The sequence below is a fragment of the Onthophagus taurus genome, chromosome 2 (assembly GCF_036711975.1).
Source record: "Onthophagus taurus isolate NC chromosome 2, IU_Otau_3.0, whole genome shotgun sequence".
Taxonomy (NCBI): domain Eukaryota; kingdom Metazoa; phylum Arthropoda; class Insecta; order Coleoptera; family Scarabaeidae; genus Onthophagus; species Onthophagus taurus.
In genome coordinates, this window is record NC_091967.1 from 12,857,185 (window position 1) to 12,878,896 (window position 21,712).

The 21,712-nt window shown below is 31.7% G+C and overlaps 3 protein-coding genes and 3 long non-coding RNA genes across 9 annotated transcripts; 3 read left to right on the top strand and 3 right to left on the bottom strand.

Annotated features, from left to right (window-relative positions):
• Positions 1-15: 15 nt before the first annotated feature.
• On the top strand, positions 16-943 carry LOC139429005 (uncharacterized). The gene is made up of 3 exons (XR_011639714.1): positions 16-295; positions 461-627; positions 888-943. It is a non-coding gene; the product is annotated as an uncharacterized lncRNA (long non-coding RNA).
• LOC139429004 (uncharacterized) lies at positions 944-9,600 on the bottom strand. Of its 2 annotated transcripts, none has more exons than XR_011639713.1 (2): positions 9,287-9,600; positions 944-4,650 (listed from the first exon to the last, which is right to left on the bottom strand). It is a non-coding gene; the product is annotated as an uncharacterized lncRNA (long non-coding RNA). The 2 variants fall into 2 exon arrangements; XR_011639712.1 differs by lacking the exon at positions 9,287-9,600 and adding an exon at positions 5,112-5,593.
• LOC111425930 (uncharacterized) lies at positions 6,594-8,505 on the top strand. The gene is made up of 3 exons (XR_011639711.1): positions 6,594-6,780; positions 6,858-7,113; positions 7,482-8,505. It is a non-coding gene; the product is annotated as an uncharacterized lncRNA (long non-coding RNA).
• Positions 9,601-9,757: 157 nt separating the features above from the next.
• LOC111425929 (odorant receptor 13a-like) lies at positions 9,758-11,858 on the bottom strand. Of its 2 annotated transcripts, XM_071194294.1 has the most exons (7): positions 11,719-11,858; positions 11,016-11,071; positions 10,471-10,964; positions 10,317-10,421; positions 10,156-10,261; positions 9,948-10,106; positions 9,758-9,893 (listed from the first exon to the last, which is right to left on the bottom strand). In XM_071194294.1, the coding sequence occupies exons 1-7, from the start codon at positions 11,759-11,761 to the stop codon at positions 9,825-9,827; spliced, it is 1,032 nt and encodes a 343-aa protein (XP_071050395.1). In that variant the 5' UTR covers positions 11,762-11,858; the 3' UTR covers positions 9,758-9,824. The 2 variants fall into 2 exon arrangements, with proteins under 2 accessions (XP_071050395.1, XP_071050394.1); XM_071194293.1 differs by lacking the exon at positions 11,719-11,858 and having other exon boundaries at positions 11,016-11,445.
• Positions 11,859-12,256: 398 nt separating this feature from the next.
• On the top strand, positions 12,257-16,287 carry LOC111425992 (Suv3 helicase). Its single transcript, XM_023060317.2, has 9 exons — positions 12,257-12,653; positions 12,707-13,098; positions 13,157-13,268; positions 13,323-13,767; positions 13,821-13,940; positions 14,049-14,229; positions 14,281-14,460; positions 15,579-15,927; positions 16,062-16,287. The coding sequence occupies exons 1-9, from the start codon at positions 12,335-12,337 to the stop codon at positions 16,232-16,234; spliced, it is 2,271 nt and encodes a 756-aa protein (XP_022916085.1). The 5' UTR covers positions 12,257-12,334; the 3' UTR covers positions 16,235-16,287.
• A 90-nt stretch (positions 16,288-16,377) lies between these two features.
• Positions 16,378-21,698, bottom strand: LOC111425994 (sarcoglycan alpha). 2 transcript variants are annotated; one of them, XM_071194298.1, is made up of 6 exons: positions 21,463-21,698; positions 17,720-18,143; positions 17,491-17,665; positions 17,202-17,431; positions 17,070-17,132; positions 16,378-16,762 (listed from the first exon to the last, which is right to left on the bottom strand). In XM_071194298.1, the coding sequence occupies exons 1-6, from the start codon at positions 21,602-21,604 to the stop codon at positions 16,525-16,527; spliced, it is 1,272 nt and encodes a 423-aa protein (XP_071050399.1). In that variant the 5' UTR covers positions 21,605-21,698; the 3' UTR covers positions 16,378-16,524. The 2 variants fall into 2 exon arrangements, with proteins under 2 accessions (XP_071050399.1, XP_022916089.1); XM_023060321.2 differs by lacking the exon at positions 17,070-17,132.
• Between the last annotated feature and the right edge of the window lie 14 nt (positions 21,699-21,712).

Consider the following 21,712-nt stretch of genomic DNA (forward strand, 5'->3'; position numbering starts at 1 on the left):
TTTTGCAGCATATTTCACAACAGTATACAAAAAATTAAAAAAAAGATATAAAATAAAATAAATATTAAAATATAAAGCGAAATATTAACGCTTATAATTTTATTATTGATAGGTTATCCAACTTGACTCGGTTACCATGGTGATTAAGATCAAAATATTGCAGGTGCTTGTCAAAATTGAATTTAAGTTTTTTTAAGGAAAAATCTTATTTAATTGGTTTAAAAGGCTGTATTTAACTCAAAATTGATTTATCTAGGGAATTATACACAAAATAAGTGGATTAAATAAAAAAAAGGTATTTTTAATTTATTACTCTTAATTAGAATCGATTTAAATTAATTACAATTAACGAATTTATTATGAATGCGAGATAATTGTAAAGAATTCGAAATGTTTTAAAATTAATAAAAATTAGGTTAGAATTGATAAAAAAATTGAATTAAAATTTTATTATTTTAAGGTTATCCAGCTTGACTCGGTTACCATGGTGATTAAGATCCAAATATTGCAGTTGCTTGTTAAAATTGACATTCAATTTAAGTTTTTCTTAATGAAAAACACATAATTAATTGGATTTAAAAGTTATATTTAATTCAAAATGGGTAAATGGATGAAATTATAAGCAAGGTAAGTGGATCAAATCAAAAAAAAAAATTTTTAGATCAATTAAAATGTACAAGAATTTAGGGTTAAATAATAATTAAAACTAGAACTAACACTAGACCTAGAACTAGAAAGTTTTAGGTTTAGCCGGGCGTCTTAGACAAGAACTTAGAAAAGTCTGAAGACGCACGGCTAAACCCGAATATTTCTAGTTCTAGGTCAGTGTTAGTTCTAGTTTTAATTGTTACTAAGCGTTAAATTGTTGTCTATTTTTACTGAAATAGGGTCTGGCTAGAGCCTCTGTGCATAACCGTGGGATCAACTATTGAAACAAATCATGAAAGAAATAAATAAATATAATCTATTTAAATAAATTAAAGAAAAATGAAGATACAATATTAAAGGCATATATTCGAACATAGACTCTACAATACTAATTATTATAAATTATCTTATCGTATATACTCTAAAAACGACTACTTACACAAACTAATTTAGGTACTAAAATAAAAATAAAAAATTCTTTATACGGTAATGGTGAGGAAAACAAGGATAAATAAAGAAAACTTAGCGTAAATCTAGCTTAAACTATGGGCACAAACGAGAGAAGAATCATGTTTAAAGAAAAAAATATGAAGAAAATCCAAAATTTAATGTTTGAATTCAATTTGTATTATATTACAACGTAATTATTGTTAAATTGACGCACTCTACGCTTTTTTGTAAAATGGAGAAATAAAATATTATTATTATTAGTGCATACCACATATTAATCCTTATTCCTCGTGGAAAATATATTGAATACTTCTATATCTTGAGCTAGTGTACCATATATACATATAAATAGAACATTCGTGCAAAATAATTTAATATTAAAATAGTATTATTTAAGTGTTTGCCGAACCTATCCTTTGATATCGACTGCTTCCGCTGACAGAATGAGAGTCATTCGGCTTGCGCATACAACACAACAATCCACTTATTCCACGTGGAAAATAACCTTGATGCAAATATACCCACTTCATAGGCATGCTGGAGGGTTTGTAAGCCTCGCTAACGACAATGCCTCCATGAAAGTACGAAATCTCATTGAGATCAGAGCATCATAGTTATTTTTCACGTGGAATAATAGGATTGATATGTAGTATGCGCAAGCCGAATGGCTCTCATTCTATCAGCGGAGGGAGTCCATACCAAAGGATAGGTTAGGCAAACACTTAAATGATACTATTTTAATATCAAATAATTTTGCATGATTTTTCTATGTATATGTACATATGGGAAACTAGCATCTTCAGATATTGAAGTCTTCAATATACTTTACATATAATTATTTAGTCAGATGCAAGCTTTCATTTAAGATATATAAAACATCAAAATCAGTAAAACCGTTCTTTAGTTATAGCGAATTTAATCAAAATTATTTTTTTCTAATTGGGGGCCAGCCTTCCAGTCGCTAGATAGGTGGAGTCATTTAAATGATAGGTTAGGTAAACACTTAAATAATACTATTTTAACATCAAATTATTTTGCACAAATTAATATTCTATTTATACGTACATATGAAATTTTTATTATTATTCCTCGTGGAAAATATATTGAATACTTCTATATCTTGAGCTAGTGTACCATATATACATATAAATAGAACATTCGTGCAAAATAATTTAATATTAAAATAGTATTATTTAAGTGTTTGCCGAACCTATCCTTTGATATCGACTCCTTCCGCTGACAGAATGAGAGTCATTCGGCTTGCGCATACAACACAACAATCCACTTATTCCACGTGGAAAATAACCTTGATGCAAATATACCCACTTCATAGGCATGCTGGAGGGTTTGTAAGCCTCGCTAACGACAATGCCTCCATGAAAGTACGAAATCTCATTGAGATCAGAGCATCATAGTTATTTTCCACGTGGAATAATAGGATTGATGTGTAGTATGCGCAAGCCGAATGACTCTCATTCTATCAGCGGAGGGAGTCCATATCAAAGGATAGGTTAGGCAAACACTTAAATGATACTATTTTAATATCAAATTATTTTGCATGATTTTTCTATGTATATTTACATATGGGAAACTAGCATCTTCAGATATTGAAGTCTTCAATATACTTTACATATAATTATTCAGTCAGATGCAAGCTTTCATTTAAGATATAAAACATCAAAATCAGTAAAACCGTTCTTTAGTTATAGCGAATTTAATCAAATTTTTTTTCTAATTGGGGGCCCGACTTTCAGTCGGTAGATACGTGGAGTCATTTAAATGGTAGGTTAGGAAAACACTTAAATAATACTATTTTAACATCAAATTATTTTCCACGAATATTCTATTTATACGTACATATGGAATTTTTATTATTATTCCTCGTGGAAAATATATTGTATACTTCTATATCTTGAGCTAGTGTACCATATGTACATATAGATAGAACATTCGTGCAAAATAATTTAATATTAAAATAGTATTATTTGTGTTTGCCGAACCTATATCCTTTGATATCGACTGCTTCCGCTGACAGAATGAGAGTCATTCGGCTTGCGCATACAACATATCAATCCTATTATTCCACGTGGAAAATAACCTTGATGCAAATATACCCACTTCATAGGCATGCTGGAGGGTTTGTAAGCCTCGCTAACGACAATGCCTCCATGAAAGTACGAAATCTCATTGAGATCAGAGCATCATAGATATTTTCCACGTGGAATAATAGGATTGATATGTAGTATGCGCAAGCCGAATGGCTCTCATTCTATCAGCGGAGGGAGTCCATATCAAAGGATAGGTTAGGCAAACACTTAAATAATACTATTTTAATATCAAATTATTTTGCATGATTTTTCTATGTATATGTACATATGGAAAACTAGCATCTTCAGATATTGAAGTCTTCAATATACTTTACATATAATTATTCAGTCAGATGCAAGCTTTCATTTAAGATATATAAAACATCAAAATCAGTAAAACCGTTCTTTAGTTATAGCGAATTTAATCAAAATTATTTTTTTCTAATTGGGGGCCAGACTTCCAGTCGCTAGATAGGTGGAGTCATTTAAATGGTAGGTTAGGCAAACACTTAAATAATACTATTTTAACATCAAATTATTTTGCATGATTTTTCTATTTATACGTACATATGGAATTTTTATTATTATTCCTCGTGGAAAATATATTGTATACTTCTATATCTTGAGCTAGTGTACCATATATACATATCAATAGAACATTCGTGCAAAATAATTTAATATTAAAATAGTATTATTTAAGTGTTTGCCGAACCTATCCTTTGATATCGCTCCTTCCGCTGACAGAATGAGAGTCATGCGGCTTGCGCATACAACACAACAATCCAATTATTCCACGTGGAAAATAACCTTGATGCAAATATACCCACTTCATAGGCATGCTGGAGGGTTTGTAAGCCTCGCTAACGACAATGCCTCCATGAAAGTACGAAATCTCATTGAGATCAAAGCATCATAGTTATTTTCCACGTGGAATAATAGGATTGATATGTAGTATACGCAAGCCGAATGGCTCTCATTCTATCAGCGGAGGGAGTCCATATCAAAGGATAGGTTAGGCAAACACTTAAATGATACTATTTTAATATCAAATTATTTTGCATGATTTTTCTATGTATATGTATATATGGAAAACCAGCAGCTTCAGATATGGAAATAGCCAACGTTCCACATTGGAGGACCAGACTCATCCGCGAGTCCATCGAAATAGAGAAGAGCGGTACCTTCAACAAGAGAGATGACGCCCTGCACTTGGAAAACGGTCCTACACCGTCTCCGGAGCAGCCTTATTGAGAGATGGACCGTCAGGCTCCGGAGAGCAGGTCAATGAACCCTCCGCACCACTTGCGACATCCGGTGGAAAATCCATTTTGGGCAGACTATAGAGCTTGGGGCACCTGCTTGATTTTTCCCGAGGGATTAAGGTTTTCTTGATCACGGGGTCTATTGGAGATGCCTCTATTATCGATTTGGTGTTTTTCCAGGTAAGTTGTAGGGTTTCTTGCTGCTAAAAAAATTAAAAGTCGTATAAACGATGAAAATATTTTATTTCGGTGCTATTTTCGAAGATTTCGAACGATTATCGTTCTTCTTCCCGACCACGGGAACAAAGGAACATTCAGATATAACAAAAACACAGATAAAAAATATATATAATTATCGTCGGTGTAGGAGCATCGGAGAGAATTTCTTCAAAAAGATTCCGTTTACGGAAAATTCAAAAGTAAAAAACTTGAAGGGTGAAATATAAAATTGAAAAGAACCTTTTCGAACGAATCCTCCCCGGGTAAATTGAAAAATCAAAAAAATTAAAATGGCGTTTCTCAATTCATCGTAAATCTTGTTTTTCAAAGTATGTAAAAATAAATGTTAAAAATTAACGACAAAACAAATTACCAAACCTGTAGAGAAAGAACCATAATAACAAAATATAAATAATCAAAAAAGAAAGAAAGTTGTTGAACTTACAATTAACACGTTAAAATTTCCTTTAAAATTAAATAACTTGGATCAGCTTGCTGAGGGGTGAAATTGGACTGAAGGTTATAAGGAACGTTCGCCAGATGATAAAGGTGAAAGAGTGAGGGAAAACAAGTGGGAATAAGAACGTCAACATAAAATCTTTCCACACTAAATCAATTCTTCGCAACATTAAAAATCTGAAACATAAAATTAAAATAGAAAATCTTATTGTTACCATGGGAGACAAAAATGCAGGCCTTGTTGTGTTGGATAGAGTGTCATACATAAAAAAGACATTAACTTTTTTCAAAGAACATAACATTTTAAAAATTAAGAATAATCCCACCCTTAAATTTAACAATAACTTAAAGGAACTAATTAAAAATGATCAACATTAACTAATTTGAGAAGACCATGTTATTTTCGACGAAATTATTAAAAATTGATCTTATTTTTTTATCTTTGTTTGTTTATTTATTTATCTTTATCTTTACCTCTCTAGCTCGACCTCTAGCTCTTCCAGGGATGCGTTCTTCTTCAGAAAGGTTTCTTCTTTGAAGAAACAACATATGCTTGTATAAAGCTAGATCTACACGATACGCGAACTGGTTCGCCACGTCATTGAAGTATCTCTAGCCAAGTATCCCTACCTCAAGTACCTCTATCTCAAGAACCTCTATCTCATGTATCTCTATCTGAAGTACCTCTACCTCAAGTACCTCTAATAAATGTTTCAATATTTTATTTAGGATGGACTTTAATGGAAATCCTCTACTCTCCGCTCGACCTCTAGCTCGACCCTTTAATATATTTTGTTTCCATGCCTTCTAACCCCTTGTCTAATTACTATATTATTTTAAAATATTTATAAAAGATAAAGCTTGTTTACAATTAAAGACCAATAATTTTAGTTTTAATAACTAGTTTTAAATAATAATTATAGATATTGTGGTGTTTTACTTGTGTGTTTTTACACAAGTTATTAAACTATAAATTTGGGTTTCTTTAATTTTAAGAGACTCTTATTAAAAACTCAGGGTTTCGGGCAAGTTCAGGTTCAAAAGAAAATTAATCAGGTTCGACAAAAAATTCATTTAATTAAACACAAAATCAAATTAACTCGTTTTATGAGTAATAAAAAAAAATGGTTTTCCTAAATTTACTTTAATAACAATGCTTATTTACGAGAGATAAATTTTTAAATAAAATAGATAACTGCGGTTATCGACTGAAATATCGATATTAGAGAGAACCCGTTTATTATTTGAGAGAGAGAGAGTAGGATAAAACTCGTTAGAACCGTTCTTTGCATAGATTAAATATATAAATATACTAATATACGTAGATGGTGGGTTCCCCACCTTAAAATGTTGTTAAGAAATTTTGTTAAGTCAAAAACAATTTGACTGTTGAATGTCAAAATTTTATTGATTTTATAGTTTCTATGATGATGTATTTGATACGTATGTGTGAGTATTTGTACGTATGTGTGCGTAAAGTGGCGATAGTTTGAACTAAATTTATGGTTAACGCATGCTCATACGAAATTAACACAGCATGGTTCTTTGAAAACAACAAATGGGCGACGTCTTAAGTTGTCATCAAACTCGTTGAAGAAAAATAGAATTAAATAAATGAACGTTATTCAAGAAAACTAATAAATCTTTACCCACAAGTAAGTATTGATCAAAATTATAGGAAACTCTTGTGAGTTGTTCTTTGAGTTTGATTCTTTGATTTTTCTTTTTGTAGGTTATGTTAAATAATAAAATAAAATTATCATCCGACTCACTGTGAAAAAGAAAGGATTGGAGTTCAATGTGGTATCTGGATTATGGATTGTCTCTTGTGTTCGGGGCACTAACTAATTTTCTGGATTGTCTACAGGATTCTTCTTACGGGAAATTGAACTGTTTGTTGTTCGGAAATAGGGTCTTGGATGATCTCGAAGAAGTATCAGTAGTTCTCGGAATAGGTTGTAGGATGATTCTCTTTTTATTTTAATATCGTAAGTTGATTTGACTTAAAAAAAATAACTTAAATTTTTGAGGTTATCTCTTGAGATTCAATATTTCTTCCATTTTACGACGTGGATTCGATGCTGGTCCGATGACGACCCTCTCACCACCTCTCACTCCCTGTTCGCGATCTCCTTATATACCGCGGCACTCAACTGTTTTTTTCCTCGTTTCTGATTGGCTCTTAGCTTCGCGCCCTTTTCAAAATTCAAAATTCTTGCTTCGAAACTAGCGTCATCTCTTGATTTTTCTCGGAATTAACCTTCAAAATTTAATTCTTTTTTCGTTGATTTCTCCCTTATTCCTTTATGAAACGTAATAAAACTTCGTATTCAACGTTGTCTTTTCTTGTTTTTAGACATACATTGGAGTACACGCCAAATTTCAACAATGAGTAAAGTTAGAAAAATTCAAATTTAAATCAAGGATTTCTTCCTCAAAATAACGTTAAAACCTCAAAAGATGGATGAAAAATGTGCTTTAGGAGCTGAATTATAATAATTGATACTTTTGGAAGTAAACAAAACGGTTTAAGATAAAATTTTCACCAACAAGAAATCTCTCTGTCACAAATTCTAGGTTATGTTCTCTCGGTGAACTAAGAGAATGTTAAAATTATCACAATATTTAAAGCAGGGACTAAGAACGGAACGAAAACGAGAACGAAAGAACGAAATTAACCGAATAATTTATAAGAACGAAAACGGAAACAAAAACGAAATTTTTATTTTTCGTTCATGATTGAAAACGAAATAAATAATTTCGGTTACCGATTTTAACCGGTTTAATGACACAATATTTTTGTAACCTACTCCTAGTAGACATATCGGGGATGCAAGGGTCTTCTATTCACAACTTCGTTGAAGAGTCATCTCTAGAGTCAACTTCAACAGAAGAAGATGAAATAGAGCAATTTTTAAAACAAAAAGAAAATATTTCTTCAAAATCTCATAATACAGCAGATATTCGATGGTTGTTAGATCGTTATTATGAAGAACCGCGCGAAAAACGAGATACGTGCGTCTTAAAATATTGGGCAGCAAAAGAAACGTCATCAAATGAATTGTATAACGTTGCAAAACAAATTATTGGTTTACCTATGACACAAGTGAGTGTTGAACGAGCATTTTCAGCACTGAAATATATTTTAAATTGTCAAAGGACGAATTTAAAAGAAAATTTATTGGAAGATGTCTTGCTTCTTAGATTAAATAGTTACAATTAATTTTTATATAAATATATTCATATATACTAAAATTAATAATTATCCTGTGATTTACTTTAGAATATATCTTTAGTTTAATTAACTAAAATTTTTATTTATTTTGGAATGCTGAATTATTTATATATATTTTTACTATAAAATAAATATATTAACAATTTTTTTCTCTTATTTTTAATAATAATAATAACTTTATTTACAAATAACCAAAAATGAACCATGACACAAAATTTTTAAATAAGTAAAAGTTAATTGAAATAAAGCAAGATCAGAGAGAAATAAACAAATATTATTATTTAAAATATGAAGCAAAAAAAACAAAAAAGATTGTCACTGGCATACCACTAAACTGCATAGCAGTTTGTGCGTGGTTTTCAAGTAACTAAATTTAATGGGAATAAATGAAAGAAACTAAAACAGATTCGTGCCTTTCCAATACAGAAACGGTCCCAAACAATTCATTCTAAATTTTGCCATCACCACTTAAAGTGCAGTTGATTGAAATTTTTAACATTTAAGTTTTTAAAAGCATAAATTTTATGTTAGTAATTTTTGCCAGCTATGATTAAAATTATGACAAGTGACTTATTTGTCAAATATAAAAAAAAAAGCATGTTGGCATACTTTTATTAGAAAAATAGTAAAAAACCGGTTTTAACCGTTATTTCATTTCGGTTCACGAAAACGAAAACGATATTTTTTGGGTGTGAACGAAAAGAACGAAAACGAAATTTTTCGTTTTCGTTCTGATCGGAAACGAACAAAATACTTTTCGTTTTTAGCCCCTGATTTAAAGCAAATAAACTAGCTGTCATGACTTTTCACGATTAATAAACTGTCACAATTAATAATAATGTAGCACCAAAAAAGTTTTAAGAGTCCAAGCACTAATAATAATTCTTTAATGACTAAAAATTAAGTAAAGCTACTTCATTACTAACCTGAATCTTGTGCCCATGTTTGGCAACGTTCCTCATCGCGAGGAAATGTATACATTTTTAAATCGGAATTAGTACGCCTCGATTTAAACATATTTATTTTCCGACATCGTACAAATTTAAATATATTTACGTTTTCTTTTTTGGTGGTATTGACAATAACAAACAATATTGACGATACTGAATACGGCACACTTGTAATGAAATGATACTTGTTCTCAGTGGCGCAGTAAACTCGCCAACTCTTGGCCTGCGACGCTAAGCCCGCCTTTACCAACTTTTTTCGTAGAAACTGGTGGAAACAACTTGTAAAAAACCTTAAAACCAGATAGAACAACTCTTAAAATTGTTCAAAGTATTGAAAAAATTTCTCTAAAAATTAATATTATCTTTTAATGAAAATAAACTGGTAGAAACAACCGGTTTTTACGGAAAACGTATATTGTTTTCATACAATAAAATTATATTTATTAATTAAAAAAGAAATACTAAACAATTTTTATTATTAGTACAAGAAAATATAAGAGTGAGCATAAAAGACTTAATCATTTTCTTCTCTTCCATAAACTGAATTTAACAATGTCACACAAGAAAAAGCATTTCTAACAATCTAAAATAATAGAATAGATTAAATCTTATTCATCTAAAGTGTAATATTTCGTACAGAAACAAACGTTTCAAGATTAATCGTGTTTGTTTTTCCAATGGTTAATTTTGCGGGTTCCTGTGCTCTTTGTATCATAAAAGATAAGGTTCGTCGAATTTTTGGATAAGTTCGAATGTACCAATTAATGTTGTAGAAAGATTCAGCGACGGTGATACTCTAAAAATGCATTTAAATCAATTTAAAAGAAAAATTAATTAAGTATTACTTCTTCAAGTAAAATTGAACCACCAGCACAAAAAACAGCACTTTGATATAAAGTACAAATTAATAAGTTCCCAAATCGTGTAAAATGATCGAAATCAGGTGGAAATCTGCAACATTTTTAGTTTTCTTAATTTATTAAGAGGCATATTTAAAAATAAATACCCTTTAGGCATTCCCATAACTATACTGTAAAAAATTGCGATCATATTCAAAAAATAGTGATATAAAAGTTGCATTGAGTAGTTATCACGAAGATCGTTTGAAAATCTAAAACATTAAAATTAATTGATTCAGATTTTACTAAAAATGTTGTTACCTTAAAACTTTATCATGATGAGCCGAAATTTTAGTGATTTCTCTCAATATCTTATCGGCACTGATTCTTTCATCGATTTGAAGCTGTTCTACAGCGTATTTAACCATTTCAAATTCACAGTAAGCAAATGTAATCCAAGCGATAAACGTTGCTTCGTAAATAACAGGACAAAAAGCGGACATAAATTCATCGACGATTAAATCAAGATAATTAACAGTGTAACAAATGGTGTTGTTTAAATCGCAAAGTAAATACCAATTCGTTGGAAGTGTCTTAAAACCAGAAAAAGCAGGCATCGCTAAAGAAATGCTCACGCAAAATAAGCACGACCAAAAATATGCTAAAAATATTTTTCGTGATTTAACATGGATTGAGTTTATTTTTTCTTGAACTTCTTTTCCTAAGTAATCCCTCGGCCAGAAATTTTCGATTTGGTTTAATAAACTTCGAAGGGATTTTGAAGCTACTTTAATAAACATGAATTTTATAAAAACCTAAAAACAAATTATTTTTTTTTAAACTGTAAAGTTTCATTTTTGTATTACCTGGATAAAAACTGGTAATAAAGAAGCTTTTTCTAAACTCTCTAATCCATTCCAATCTAAAAAGACGTCAATTGTGATTAAAATGATTCCAAAAATCATTTGAACAGAGAAAAGAGTCGTCCTTAAGTGACTCCAAAAATCTTGGCGTTTTGGATCAACCCCACAAATATGTTGCATTTTAAAACAATATTCCATTAAAGTACCTTCATACACATTTTTACGCTCCATTGTAACAATTGGATAATCAATTTAAGTTATTGAATTGAAGCTTTTATATCGTGATGATTTGAAAATTGCTCAGATTATAAAGTTTTAAAAGTTGTGCAAGGACATGTATTTATCTACTTAAAATATCAACTTTAAAAGTTAAACTTTTTTAGTTTCAAAGAATCTTTTAAGAGAAAGAATAATTTATAAACTAAATTGTTTAACATTTCTTTATATAAAATAACTAGAACTAACACTAGGTCTATCACTAATACTACACTTAGAACCAGAAACATAAGGTCTAACCCCTGAAAGACTGTACTGGTTCTATATGATTAATGGTTAGACCTATGATCACATATGGAGTAGCAGCTTGGTATAGGAAAGACCTCAGTTATCAGTAATCTTTCACGAATTCAACGAGTAGCTGGATTGGCAATCTGTGGTGCGATAAGCACAAAGGCAACTCTAGCAATGGATGTTCTACTTGGCCTACCTCCTTTGCATCTGCATATAGAGAAAATGGCTAGAACTACCATTTACAGGTTTAAGCAATATGCTCAAAACTGGCTTCAAGCCAGCGTTCACACACAACTATTGACTTGTGCAAACTGGCTTAAGCGTGTAAACGAGCCTTAAGGTTAGTTTTTATTTGAAACGTCAATCATCTTTTAAAAGAATGTGCAGTAAGGTTATTTTTCTTATGAAACGTTAATCACAGTTTTGTATACAATATTTCATAAATATTAATATTTATTAGAATTCTTATTATTACCTATCAACAATATCGAAAGTTTGAATTAATTTAAATATTCTAATTAAAATAGCTACCCAACAAAAGATGGCGCTAGTGCGAAATTATAAATTAAAAGATTAAATCCGTAAAAATATTTAATGATTTTAAATATAGACTAAAACATTTTTGATTATATATTTAATATAATTTTTTTAGTTATAATTTAAAATTAACAATAACTTAAAAAAATTCTATGAGATTTGAAAAAAATTTGTTGTTAAAACAGGAATTGACAATTTCAAACATAACCTTACATAACGAACATAACCTCAAAAAAGAAATATTTAATGCATGTTTAATAAAGAAACGATAAAATATGTTACAAACAACAAGGACTATTCGGTCGGTGTGTTCATTAAGTCAAAATTTACAGAATTTACAAATAAATAATATTTTGAAAGCTGCTTCTTTGATATCAACCAGCAAATATATTCAACAAACCAGAGGTAAAAAAGATGATTCAGGGAACATTTCGTCACTATTTATACCGGTTCCGGTGAAACCGAATCCGGACGATATAAATGTAGGAGCTGAACTGACAGGGACTTTAAATAAAGCGGATTTATTAAAGGTTTTAAATAAATTTTACCAGAGGAAAGACATTAAGCAACTTTTAACGGATAATGGATTAGATAGTAAGTAAAGGATTTAGAAATTAAAAAAAAATCTTATTAAACAACATTTTTAGATTATTTGCAACACCAAGCTTATGTTAGCTTTCGAAGGTACTGTTTGGAAGCAAAAAATTTACCAGTCGATCTTCATGTGGTGATAAGTGATATTCTTCAAGGTGCAGGACATGTAACAGACATTTTCCCTTACTTTTTACGACATGCAAAACAAACTTTTCCTCACCTTGATTGTATGGACGATTTAAAAAAAATTTCCGATTTGCGATCTCCTCCAAATTGGTATCCCCAAGCTAGGGCTATTACTAGAAAAATTGTTTTCCATGCTGGTCCTACAAATTCAGGAAAAACTTATCATGCTTTAGAAAGATATATTTCAGCAAAATCTGGTGTTTATTGTGGACCATTAAAGCTGTTAGCATCTGAAGTATTTAATAAATGCAATGGAAGGGTGAATTTTGTTTGTTTTTGGTTTAATTTTATATAAATAATATTTGTTGTTGTTTTAGGGTACTCCTTGTGATTTAGTCACCGGTGAAGAACGAAGTTATGCTGATCCTTCAGGAAATCCATCAGGACATGTTGCATGTACAGTTGAAATGGCATCAATTAATGTTCCTTGTAAAAAATTATTGAAGATATTATTGTATTAACTAATAAACAGTTTTTTATTAGATGAAGTAGCTGTAATAGATGAAATTCAAATGATTAAAGATCCAGGAAGGGGATGGGCTTGGACTAGAGCTCTTTTAGGAATAATGGCAGAAGAAATTCATTTATGTGGTGAAGCTGGAACAATAGATTTAATCCAACAACTTTGCTTAACATGTGGTGAAGATGTGGAAGTAAGAAAATATAAAAGATTAACAGAATTAAAAACAGAAGACACCGCTTTGGGAAGTTTAGACAATGTACAACCTGGTGATTGCATTGTTTGCTTTAGCAAAAACGACATTTATTCAGTATCCAGAGGAATTGAAGCAACTGGAAAAGAAGTAGCTGTTATATATGGGGGATTACCACCTGGAACAAAATTAGCTCAAGCTGCAAAATTTAATGATCCTAATAATAGTTGTAAAATATTAGTTGCAACTGATGCTATTGGAATGGGATTGAACTTGTATGTTTGAACATTTCTGTTATGTTTTTGGGATTAATGTGATGTATTTTTAGGAGTATACGAAGAATTATATTTTACTCTTTAATTAAACCTTGTGTTAATGAAAAAGGGGAGAAGGAAATGGATACTATTTCGGTTTCTTCAGCTTTACAAATTGCTGGTAGAGCTGGAAGGTAACTAAATTGTATTACAAAGACTGATTGTATTACAAATCAGTGTCCAGATTTGAAATAAAAATGTATCTGTTAAAGGCATAAAAATGTTATTATCTTAACTTTTAGGTATGGAACGCAATGGGAAAATGGTTTAGTAACAACTTTTAAACCAGAAGATCTTCCAACATTAAAAAATATACTTTCACAACAACCTGAACCAATTACACAAGCTGGTTTACATCCAACAGCCGATCAAATCGAACTGTATGCTTATCATTTACCAAATTCAACACTTTCAAATTTAATGGTATAAATTTTATTAAAATTGTTAGTTTTTATTAAATTAATATATTTTAAGGACATCTTCGTGAATCTCTCAACTGTGGATGCATCCCTATATTTTATGTGCAACATTGAAGATTTTAAATTCCTTGCTGATATGATTCAACATGTTCCGCTTCCTTTAAGAGCTCGCTACGTTTTTTGTTGCGCACCAATCAATAAAAAGATGCCGTTTGTTTGCACAATGTTCTTGAAGGTTAGTATTAAATAATTAAATTACTCCCTCAGTCCAAAAATAAGTACAATATCGATTTTTCAGAAGTACAAATATCGTTTCTAAGACACTTTTGGCGGTCATTTAAGTATTTAAACTGAATTGATGATGTCTTTTACATGTTGATAAAGCCCAAAATTAAAATTTATAGAAATTGGAAGCCTACTCATTCTCTGTAAATGATCTTTATTCATGCCACACTTTGTAATTGTTGCCTCCATCTTCTTTCATGGTTTTTTACTTTTTTTCTCAAAAATAAAATAAATTTTGACAATGTAGGAAGAATGTGTGGTTTAGCGTTGTCTTGCTAGGTCCAAATTGTTTGGCGACGATCGGATCTTGGCCATTTTGCTTGAATTTTGGGCAACATTTTTCCAATAATCATCTTCTTATACTCTTGTCTAGCCACATTAGAAGCCACTTTCGTTTTAGTGGTCCTAGCTGACCGAAAACGCTCCGTTTAGCAGGTTCCAAAAACACAAAATGCCAAGTTTTCCATGAAAGTTCTTGTTTTCAGAATGATTCCTTTCCTGCAGAAGAATATTACTTTTGTAAGAAAACGCTTACTTTTGCAAGTCCTGTGTGGTTCCTCTTCGTCCTCAACTAGGTAATACATCTGAGCTGTTTGTGTGAGGTAACGCCATTTCTTTTGCATTTAAACTTTCTGGTTTATGCATTGGCAGACAATAACTAACGATTTTCGGGCTTGATGTCAAATTCGGCTTACAGTTTTTACGGAAATGTTAAATTTGTTCGCTCATCTTCATTGAGTCTTGTTTCAGTTTGGTATTCTTACTCAATTCCAGTAACGCATGATAAACGACTTGCCTTGTGTTGGGACTTAAGTTTTGTCTTTTATGACCGTTTGTTGTCAAAATGGTTTTCCTCTATTCCATTATTTTCTTAAACCAGATCTTTAGGTGAGGTCTTAAAAAGTCGCGTTTTTTTGATTAAAAATTTATACTATAGGAAAAATTACAAAACGTTTTAATGGCAGTGAAAAACTTAATTTTTGAAAAAAAAATCGATATCAGACACTTATTTCTGGACGGAGGGAGTATTAATTAATAAATATATATATAATATTTTTTATTTTTTAGTTTGCTCGTCAATACAGTCGAAACGATCCAATAACTTTCGATTGGCTTTGCAGAAACATCGGCTGGCCCCTACAAACTCCAAAAACAATCATAGACTTGGTTCATTTAGAATCAGTTTTCGACGTTCTCGATTTGTACTTATGGTTCAGTTATAGATTTATGGATTTATTTGGCGAAGCCGATTTAGTTAGGGATATGCAAAAAGAATTAGATTTGGTTATTCAACAAGGAGTTATTCAAATAACGAGACTTTTAAAGAACTCAGAAAGCGGTTATAGTTCTGGAACTGGGGCTACTCCTGATGATGAGGATTATGCAGCTCATCGAAAAAAACAAAATTATTTAAGAGGTTTGTTGTTTTTGCTAAATATGATTTCACAAATTCTAGTAAATTAAAGTTAGGAAGAAATTTGTAAAATTTAATAAAAACCATGGTTAGAGATATAAAATATCATATATTGAAGGGTTATTTTTTTATTATAGGGAACAGAAAAACAAATTTAGGTGGAGGAAGATTAACAGAAAGATTATTAGCTCAAGGCCTTTTAACACCAAATATGTTACAAGAATTGAAAAAGGAATGGAATCGCGATGATGATTCAGGTGATGATGGAGATGGACCAAAGAAAACAAGAAGGAAACGAAAAACGAAATAAAAAGAGGTAATTTGTAGAGCAATCATTTTAAATTAAAAAATTTTTCATAATAATTTTTGTTTATTTAATACTTATTATAATGACTCCCTAATAAACATGACTAGGTTTAGTAATACATGATTTTTTTAAATAATAACAAGATATTATTAATTTCATTAATTTTATAGTTCAGATTACATACAAGATTATTGCCATTTTATAATATATGTCATTACTAGTTCAAATTTGATAAATCATGTCTAAAACTATAAACATTAACAATACCAGGTTTTACCTGGTTTCTTTTCGCGTCAGAATTCGGCAGAAAATTTTGGTTTTACGTATGGTGGTGGACTTGGACGACAATGAACACCCCTACTTATAGTTGAAGTAGGACTATTGGTATGGCTTCGAACTCCCGCATACATCTCAGGTGACAAACAAGCGAAATCTCGTTGATTCGAAAGACTTCTTAATGTGTATGTAACCCTATTTATTGTTGCATATTGAGTCATTTCACCTATCGGGACGTGCACCATCTCTTTTGAGCTATAAAAAAAATTAGCTTTTAATTAGACATCCTCAATTGTAGCTAAACTTGGTTAAGAAAACAATGTTGAAAAAACCCATCTATTTTATATTGCGTTAAAATGGTTAAAGTTGATGAAATCAAATACTTGAAGATTATTATCTTTAAGCCTTTTGTTTTCTTGTTAAGGTGAGTGAGTTAATTATAATTCTAAACTCTTACTACATTTGCGTCAAACCAAACTGAGCTCAAACCAAACAGAATTTAAATCAAACTAAGTTTTTTTTAAACGAAATCGAATTCAAACCAATTAAAACCGTTTTTTACCTGAAATAATCGGTACAAATATGATATAAATTATCAAAAAATTCTTCACTCAAAGGATCATCGCTATAATTACGAATTTATATCACTTTTTTAGGAAAATCCTTTAATAAAGTTTATAAAATAAATACTTACATTCCTTCATGATGGAAACACAAAATCAACGATAAAATAATCGCTAATAAAGTCATTATGAACATTGGGACTAAGATAGTGACCAAAAACTCGTGGGTGTAGTTTCTTTGGGGGACGTCTTTTCTCGCGATTCCTACCCATTTATTATCGGGAAGTTTTTGTTCTAATAAGGAAGAAGGATTTTCGACTTTTTCTTGGGAATGTTGCATTGCAGAGCTGTTATCATCCAACTACAAAGAAAATTATTAACGTTTTTAAACTAAACTTAACAACTTAAATAAAAACTAACCAGTCTAAAAGCGCACCAATCCAAAACAAATCCAGCATCTCTAAAAAACCTCTCAACAGTTGTCCTTTTATAATCTCTTGGGCAAGAAACTCTTTTCCATAATGGTTTAACTTCCTCTTGAAGTTCTTGTAATTCCATCGATAATGGCGATTGACTTCCAAGTCTTAAAACAACCCTAATCGATCAAAAATTAGTTAAAATAGTTATATTATAAATATCTTTTTTTTACCCTTCTCCTTCTTTTGGGTTTAGTGGTAACCTAGCACCTAATTCAATAGCGGAAGCCAAAAAGGTAACATACAAATCTTCGTCGCTATCCTTCCACAATTGCTTCCGAAAAACATCTTTTAATCTTTCCATTCTTTCCACGTCGAACATATCTTCAACATTTAAATTGTCAATTTTTAATTGAACCTCGTATTTGGCGGGGTATCGTTTTTGGGTGATGTAAATTGGTAGGACGACACGTTTTGTTTCGTAGGTGTTTCGATTTAAAGCGATTATTTCTAAAATGATGTGTTGTTCTTTCTCTGGTGGAACTCCATAAAGGTAACCTACGTGGTGTTTGTTGCTGTAAACGTAGTTTATCCATGATGGTAAATCTGGGGCGTCTAATAGAGATGGTTGGTAAACAAATTGATCAGGAGGATCACCTGTTTAAATAATCAGATAGAAAGGATATAAATTAATTATACAAAAAAATTAGTAATTTTTTATTTAATACTTTTATAGCCTATTGAAAACATTTTTATATTTCTGCCAACATTGCGATCAATTCCATTGTATGGAAAAAATTATTGTAGTATGATTTCAAGCGATTTCCATTTAAAATCTTGCCTGACACTCAAACCTGCTATGTATACTGAGTATACAATGTACTTGTATCAACTATGTACAGTTGCAACTCTAAGAAGTTTAGAAAGGAACCTATCAAATGATACATTTCTATTAATCTGCAACATTAAGTTTTTTAACTTCTTCTCATTTTAGAATATCGTTTAGCCTAAATTAGAAAATGATTATGAGACTATGTTTTAGATGCTGCTTCAAGATGTTTTTGAAAAAAGTAAAAAGGGTAGATCTTCAAAGGCAAATTAAACAATGAGTGCCTCTAAATTTGTTATTTTTTCAGAAAACAACAATATATAGCTCAGAAAACATCATTAGGTTTATGTCATATCCACGTAAGTATCTACAACCACGTATCATTTTGTAATTATTCTTAATTGTTTTGGCGTTGTTGCAAAAAATAATTGCCATGGAACTAGAGGGAGATAATTTATGAACGAAGAAACACAGGCAAATTGTTTAAAAAATCTTTTGGTGTAAACCATGGATAGAAAAAGAGGAATGCAATGAACAAAGAAAAATTGTAGTGGAAGGGCCCCAAAAACAACAGTAGTTCTCCATTAGTTTTCCATACATATTGCGGAGAACCCAAATTATGGTTATTAGAAAGTAATTTCTAAACACACTACATAAATAACTTTGCGGTGAATTACACAAAAAAAAATCAAGGATCGTCCTAGAAGTGGAAGACCAAAAACTACTGTGACTCCTACCATGGCGATTAAGCTGATTTTTTTGGATCAGAGGGTCACGATCAACTCCCAGAACTATCTTGATGATATTCTGATGAAGTCTCACTTCAACGGATACCTCTGGACATTCCAACAGCCATGGCCTCCATGGGGTGGCCATCCTACTCGCCTAATTTGAACCCTCTCGATTTTTCTGTGTGGTAGTTGATAGTAAGGCCTTTGCTACTCCCCTCAAAAATCTCGCCTGACTAAAGCGCGCCTTTTAGAAAGCATGGGAAGATCTCGACGTCGAGTACCTCCGCTACTGTGGTTGCACAAATTTGATGTCTCTTTGTGCTTCCGTTTTTGTCAACAGAAATACCGTGCTACCGGACTTTTGTGACACTCCGTAATTTAAATTTAAGTCTCAGAATTACATCCAGAAAAATACAAAATATGAATATGTATACAGATTTTTATTATGGACTTGATAATAGAAAAACAATGACTATCCACTAGACTTCTGGGATGTTTTCCCACTCTCTGTCTAGTGCCCATATTGCCTTAACGGTTTCCTTTTTCTCTGTTGTTGTTCAACCTTTTAACAACGATTTCTTTTCAACATTTCACTGCTCTGCCTAATTTCTTTCTTGCTCCTTCAGTCTCGTTTCTCTATTACCAATTTCTTTCCTAATTTTATTCTTTCTAGTCCATGTTCTGCAATCTCTTTCCTACCCAATCCTTTTTTCTTATTCTGGTCCCCGTCTTGCCTTTTCAGGCTTTCTCGTCTGTGCCGAAAAAGCTCCTCGACACGAGAATGAAAAAGGCTTTATCGTTTTCTTTTGACTGTCTTTTCTCTTTCCAGTGCCCTATTATATTATCTATTTTGTAAAACAATAATAATAACGATTTTTAGAACAATCCAGAATAAATAAAAAATAATTTATAAAAAAATTGTGCAACACCTAGAAAAGATCATCAATGTATTAAAAATAACACTTCGATTGTTGGAATTAAATGTATAAGAATCTAATCTTTCAAATATTATAGATAAACATATGCCTCGATGCCAAAATATCTAGTTGCTGCGTACCTAGTTTTATGTTATCTTCATATTTACAATGTGGAGTTAGTGTTATAACCTCAAAACAGAAGTTAAATACGTAGGGGTAATAATAGACAATAAATTAAACTGGACATAGTGACATGGTGAGAAAAAAGGCCATTATGGCTAACCAGATCGGCACCTCATTGTCCGACGAGATCTTGTCCAACGGCTGCTCTTGAAGCCATACTCGGTCTCACACCACTTCATGTATGTACACAAAAGGAGGCAGCTTTAAGTGTCTTATCACAAAACATGCTCTTCACTCAAGCTGATGCAGGGCAACCTCAGAGGACACATCGAAATCCTCAACGACCCATGTCTAAATCGCTTGATTGAAATTAAAACGGACCTTATACCGACAGAATACAATTTCGACCAGCCGTATAAGGACATATTTAGAAGCAGGGATGATTGGACGGAGGGTGGGCCTTAACTAAAAAGAGGAGTCCTTGTCTGGTACACGGATGCTTCAAAGACAGTTGGATCCGGAGTAGGCATGGGCATTAGTGGACCAAATAGCCGAATTAAATTGCTTCTCAGCTTGGATATAACCATTTTTCAAGCAGAAGTTCTTACTATAAACTTCGGCACCGCTTTGAACCTACAAAAGGGACAGAAAGGTGCATAAACATTTTCACAGACAGTCGAGCCGCCCTAAAGGCAATTCAGGCCTACACGTGTGACCCCACACTCATCAGAAAGTGTACCAGCACACAGAGAACTCGCTAGGAACAATGATGTTATTCTATGGTGGGTTCCAGGTCACAAACACATTGATAATACTCAACGCCCTTCGTTGGACGACAACCCGGTTGTGGCCTACAAAAAAGCCACGTAAAACAAGTAATCAACAGTTGGGAGGCCTCAAAGGTAGCCTGACGCTGGGAAGAACTTCCAGGTTCACAGATAAGCGAAGAGGTTTTATGCCTCAGCAAAGGGGATCTAAAGACGCTCCCAGGTTTCCTGACCGGCTATGGCTGAGGATCAAACTTGTCGACTTTGCAACAATAATAATAATAAGAGTGTTATAAACAAATTGGTGTCAACAAAAAAGAAATTTGTTGCAACTCAACAAGGAATTTTGACATTGAATTTAGATTAGCATGACTGAATTAGTATGTAGCACAAAATCTTTGCAGCGCGTATTAATGTAGTACTCTAAAGTAGGTAGTCTTTGCAGTACAACAATAAATGTATTGTACGAAGCATGACATGAGTAGTACCATATTAGTGTAGCACGCAAATGTTACACTGAAAACTTATTTATAACACTCAAATAAATTAACATAAAATATACAATTTTTTAATTACATAATGAAACTGTATATTAATCAATCAACGTACCTTCATAGGTCCAATTAAACATCGACGGATTAATAACAATTTCAAATACTTCAGTCACCAAAACGTTTTCTCCTTTAACGTTTAAAACCGAAATAAACGCAAAATAAACGATTAGGAAATTAGTAAAGGTTCTCGCACACATTTCGCGGCACTTTGTTTGTATAAATTAATTCGTTGAACCTATAATTAAACCAACCGCAACGGCGGCAGATACAGAAACGGATGTTAGGTGTAGGTTGATTATTTTGAA